The sequence below is a fragment of the Colobus angolensis genome, unplaced genomic scaffold (genome assembly GCF_000951035.1).
Source record: "Colobus angolensis palliatus isolate OR3802 unplaced genomic scaffold, Cang.pa_1.0 Scaffold83, whole genome shotgun sequence".
NCBI classification, from domain to species: Eukaryota; Metazoa; Chordata; class Mammalia; order Primates; family Cercopithecidae; genus Colobus; species Colobus angolensis.
Window position 1 is genome coordinate 457,494 of NW_012122154.1, and position 4,854 is coordinate 462,347.

Sequence of the window (4,854 nt, forward strand, 5' to 3'; positions counted from 1 at the left end):
ACATTAAGTATTACAAGGAATAGGAAAGAAGAACCTATCAAAGTAGGCAAGATAATTAAGGGAATACGTACAAATCTGCTGGTTCCACAAAGGAACACATTATTCAGTCAACAAACATGCATTCAGCAATTGCTATGGACCAGGATCAACGCTAGGTGCTGGGAATACAGAGATTAAGATAGTTCCTGCTGAACGAGTACGGTGGCTCACGCCTGTAATCCCAGCACTTTGGGAGGCTGAGGCGGGTGGATCACCTGAGGTCAGGAGTTCGAGACCAATCTGGACAACACGGTGAAACCCTGTCTCCACTAAAAATAAAAAAATTGGCTGGGCTTGGTGGCGCGCACCTGTAATCTCAGCTACATGGAGGCTGAGGTGGGAGAATCACTTGAACCCGGGAGGGGCAGGCTGCAGGAAGCTGAGATCACGCCACTGCACCCCAGCCTAGGAAACAGAGTGAGACTGTCGCAAAAAAAAAAAAAAAAAGGAGTTCCTGCCTTCCAGACGTCCAAGTTCTGTCAATGAGGAGGTACTACAGACAACAATTCAGTATCATCAGTGTATAGTAGCATGCGGACACATGACTGATAAGGAGTAGCTGTTAAAGATGCACAGCAAAACAGCGATTGCAGTTACACAGCAATAACTTCATATCCCATAACACTTATCAAGACATGGAAACAAAGGTAAGTAAAGTCTTGTTCAGAGCCACGGGAAAAACCAGATAACCTGATGAAGCTAGTTCTCTTTTTTTTTTGAGACAGAGTCTTGCTCTGTTGCCCAGGCTGGAGTGCAGTGTCGTTATCTTGGCTCACTATAAGCTCCACCTCCTGGGTTCATGCCATTCTCCTGCCTCAGCCTCCCGAGTAGCTGGGACTACAGGCGCCCACAACCACGCCCAGCTAATTTTTTGTATTTTTAGTAGAGATGGGGTCTCACTGTGTTAGCAAGGATGGTCTCCATCTCCTGACTTCGTGATCCAACCACCTCGGTCTCCCAAAGTGCTGGGATTACAGGTGTGAGCCACCGCGCCTGGCCGAAGCTAGTTCTCTTTTATTTGAAACTCACTCTAACACTGAGAGTAGCATTGGTACACTCACTTCACATCGTAAATGAAACTCAGGGTCTAAAAGGAATATACCGGAGGCCTCGTGCGGTGACTCACGCCTGTAATCCCAGCATTTTGGGAGGCTGAGGCAGGTGGATTACTTGAGCTCAGTGGTTTGAGACCAGCCTGGGTAACATGGTGAAACCCTGTCTCTACAAAAAATACAAACATCAGCTGGGCATGGTGGCACACTCCTGTAGTATCAGCTACTTGGCGGGCTGAGGAGGGAGGGTCACTTGAGTTTGGGAGGTCCAGGCTGCGGTGAGCAGTGCTCACGCCACTACACTCCAGCTTGGGCAAAAAAAAGTGACGCCCTTTCTCAAAAATAAATAAATAAATAAGAAATAAAACAACTATACTAGAGTCATCATGTCTGTAACAGTCCTAGTTCCCAGATCCAAATCCCACTGTTGCCTCTGTACATCTTAAAACTGACAAGGAAACAGAGGACAGAGGACCTACTGCTCAATAACACAAAGATAAATATAGGACACTTACACCATCCAGTCCATCATGGCTATTGGTGAGAAGAATGGGGTCAGGGACTGGGAGATTCATGTCAGAGTGGATCTGAGTTAGGTCATGGATGTTTAAGATTGGTTCCTGAAAGACACCCACCCCAAAACATTAATCTTTTCAGGCTGAACAAAGAAGTATTTGATTGAAGAGCAAGAAATGAAAGCGCTTTTACAGTTTAAAAAAATAAAAAGAAGAACAACACACAATTTGTTCCAGTTGACAGTAATACCAGGGCCAAAAAAATAGGGGAATTTGAGGAAAGAAAAGGGTCTCTCACCTTCAGAAAACTATCAAGTTCTAATAACTTCTTTGGGAAAAAATTTGCCACCAAGTCTTCTGCCTAAGGAGGAGGGAAAATACAGCTGAATTAATATCTGTGGGAAGGTCTCTCTCTCTCTCCAGATATCTTCTCTTTGGGAAACTCTCAACCAACACTCATTTTTCTATTTATTTCACTCACCTCACTTGTGATGCGTTCCCTGAAAGAATCAACCTAAAATTAACAAAGAGAGCAATTCAGTACCTGGGGACAGAAGTAAGAGCAGGATGGAGAATCCCAAATCCAACTATCTTTCCCTCACCTTGTAACTGTAATAAGAAGATGAGAGGCCCCCAGACTGCAAATACTTTATTTTTTTGAGGATCCATTTTTCCATCTCAGGAGAAGCAGGGCTTTGAGGGCAGCACCTGCCTGTCTCCTCTCTCCTCTCCCCTCCCTCCCTCCTGTGTCTGAAGCTGTCTGAATTTGATAAGCAGACAAAAGACAGGTAGTTAGGAAAGATGTGAGCTCACAAACGCGCCAACCCCCCACCCAGACCTGGCCTATGATACCAGGCAGGCCAGCCACCAAGGGCAGGGGCAGTGTCCAGGGGCAGTGTCCAGGGACGTTGTTGGGCTGGGGGATTGCCAGCTGTCACTGGCCTAAAGCCCTGAGTCCAACACGTGTCCGCGGAGGTGTCCCCGGGACTCTCCATCATCAGACGCGGTACAGAAAGCCATCCTATATTTTCCTCTCCCGCGAAGCCGACCCCAGGAGTTGGGGGCTGGGCTGAGTCGAGCGGAAGCTCAGAGCTGGTATCCCCAGGGAGACAAAGACGCCATGGGGAGTAGAAAGCCGGTCAGACTGCTGGGGGATCAAAGCGAGGGGCAAAAAGGCCGGACCGGTGCCGCTACCTTGAGCTTCACTTCCTGATCCACCTTCAGCAACGAGGCCATGGCCGGGCCGGGCCGTGTCCGATCCGCTGGACACCGGAGGCGCTGTGGACTCCAGGGAGGGGGCCGGAGGGACCTGAGAAATCTCGGCTGACCTCGGGACCCGGCCGCCCTCGCTGGCTCACTCACTGCTCGCTTGCTCGCTCCCTCCGTGCCGTCCGCCCGCCCGCCGGCAGCCTGCTGCCTGGTCGCTCTCTCGCTTGCCCTCCCGGCTTTCGCCGCTCACGCCGGAAACTGCGTCACAGCCAATCGCCGAGACTCCTGCAAGGCTGTGCACGTGCGCTGCGCAGCCGCGATGAGACTCGGGTTTGCACGCTCCCAGCAGGGTTCACACTGCCGGGGTAAAGTGTTGGGTAGGGGTGAAGTAAAAAGGAGAGCTGTGGGGAATGGTGCGCTGAGAACTGAGCCTCCGAAAGACTCGGAAACGGTGCGGCCCTCTCTGTTGGCCCGGAACTCGCCTTCACCGAAGGGACCTCAGTCGCTGCAGTCCCGGGGACAGCGCTGTCGCGCCCCAGTGACGTAGGCTCGGGGAAGTCCGGGACCCGGGTGCTGGGTTCGGGGGTGTAGTCCCTGATTCCCGCTGCCTCTGCCCGTTTGCCGAGGCTCAAGTGTTTAGGCTAGAGCGAAAAAGACAAGTGCGGTTGTACCAAGCTTTCCTGGTACATTTCCCTGCCAACTGACTGTCGTAAGCTTCCGGACCTCAAAGATCAACTACCTAATGGGCAAATTGATGCCCAGAGTAGGGCAAGACTTGTCCAAGGCGTTTCCAGTACATTCTGAGCCAGGACCCAGATCTCCTACTTCTATGGCAGTGCTGTATCTATTTGCCTAATGGAAGCTTGAGACTATACCTCTTCATGCACCCATTCATTCGATCTCTCTCTCGACACTGGATATTTCATTCAATAAAATGGGCCAGGGCACTGTCTCAGATTCTAGAAATATGTGAGTTACATATGTAGGTTGAAATCTTCTAGTAGCCACAATTAAAAAGTAAAAGAAACAAGTGAAAATTTTAGTCATATATTCAACCCAATTTATCCAAGTCCTTCAACATATAATCAACATTAAAAAATCGAGATCTTATGCATTCTTTTCTCATACCAAGTCTTCAAAATCCAGTGCCTATTTTACACTTAACTGCACATCTCAATAAGAAAACAACACATTTGCAGTACAGTGCTCAGTAGCCACATGTGGCTGCTGGCTTCTGTATTGAACAGCACAGCTCTGGGAAATCATAGGCAAACAAGATTCAAGGTCGCTGGTCCCATGGTGCATAATATTGGAAAAACACCAGAAAGTAAACTGACAAAGTAACTGCAAAATTTGATAAATATTAGGAAACAAGTGGATGACATAGAAAATACCAGAGATCTATTTTAGATCGCATGGCCAAGGAAGGCCTCTGAACAAGTGACAAGCTGTGATCTAAAGGACATAAAGGGGTTAGCATGGAAAGAGTGAGAAGAGCCTTGAGAGGTATAAGTGCAGCTCAGGCAAATGCTCTAGGGAAGGAAAGAGACTGTCTTGAAGAAAAAGACTGGTGAGCTGGGGGTGAGGAGGGTTGTTAGTAAACAATCTAGATTAAGTACGAAAAGAGGTCATCAGATTTATATTTTGGGGTCGCTCTTGCTGTTGAACATTTATCCTAGACTGGCCTCTCTACTAAGTGCTAGGAGAATGAGGGGAATACACAATTAAATGGAGTAAAGCACAGAAGACTGACTATGGCCTTTGGAATCAGAGACCTGTGCCTCAAATCCCACCTCAGCTCCTTACTAATTGGAATCTTGGGCAAATTATTGAAATGCTGAGTCAATTCCCTCATCTGTAAAATGGAATTTTAATAATTAGTAATAAATAATAGTATGTAATATTGTAGTGTTGTGACTATTAGAAATAATATATGTAGGCCGGGCGCGGTGGCTCAAGCCTGTAATCCCAGCACTTAGGGAGGCCGAGATGGGCGGATCACAAGGTCAGGAGATCGAGACCATCCTGGCGAACACGGT

General features: G+C 48.2%; 1 protein-coding gene across 1 annotated transcript in view; it reads right to left on the reverse strand.

The window, feature by feature from the left end:
* Positions 1–3,696, reverse strand: part of PSME3 (proteasome (prosome, macropain) activator subunit 3 (PA28 gamma; Ki)) — an 11,004-nt gene extending 7,308 nt beyond the window's left edge. Inside the window, exons 1-4 of the mRNA XM_011929677.1 lie at positions 2,801–3,696; positions 2,088–2,120; positions 1,905–1,967; positions 1,655–1,711 (exon numbers count right to left, since the gene is read on the reverse strand). Of these exons, the coding sequence (XP_011785067.1) occupies positions 1,655–1,711; positions 1,905–1,967; positions 2,088–2,120; positions 2,801–2,842 (195 nt within the window). The 5' untranslated portion in view covers positions 2,843–3,696. The remainder of the gene's footprint in view (positions 1–1,654; positions 1,712–1,904; positions 1,968–2,087; positions 2,121–2,800) is intronic.
* Positions 3,697–4,854: the final 1,158 nt, after the last annotated feature.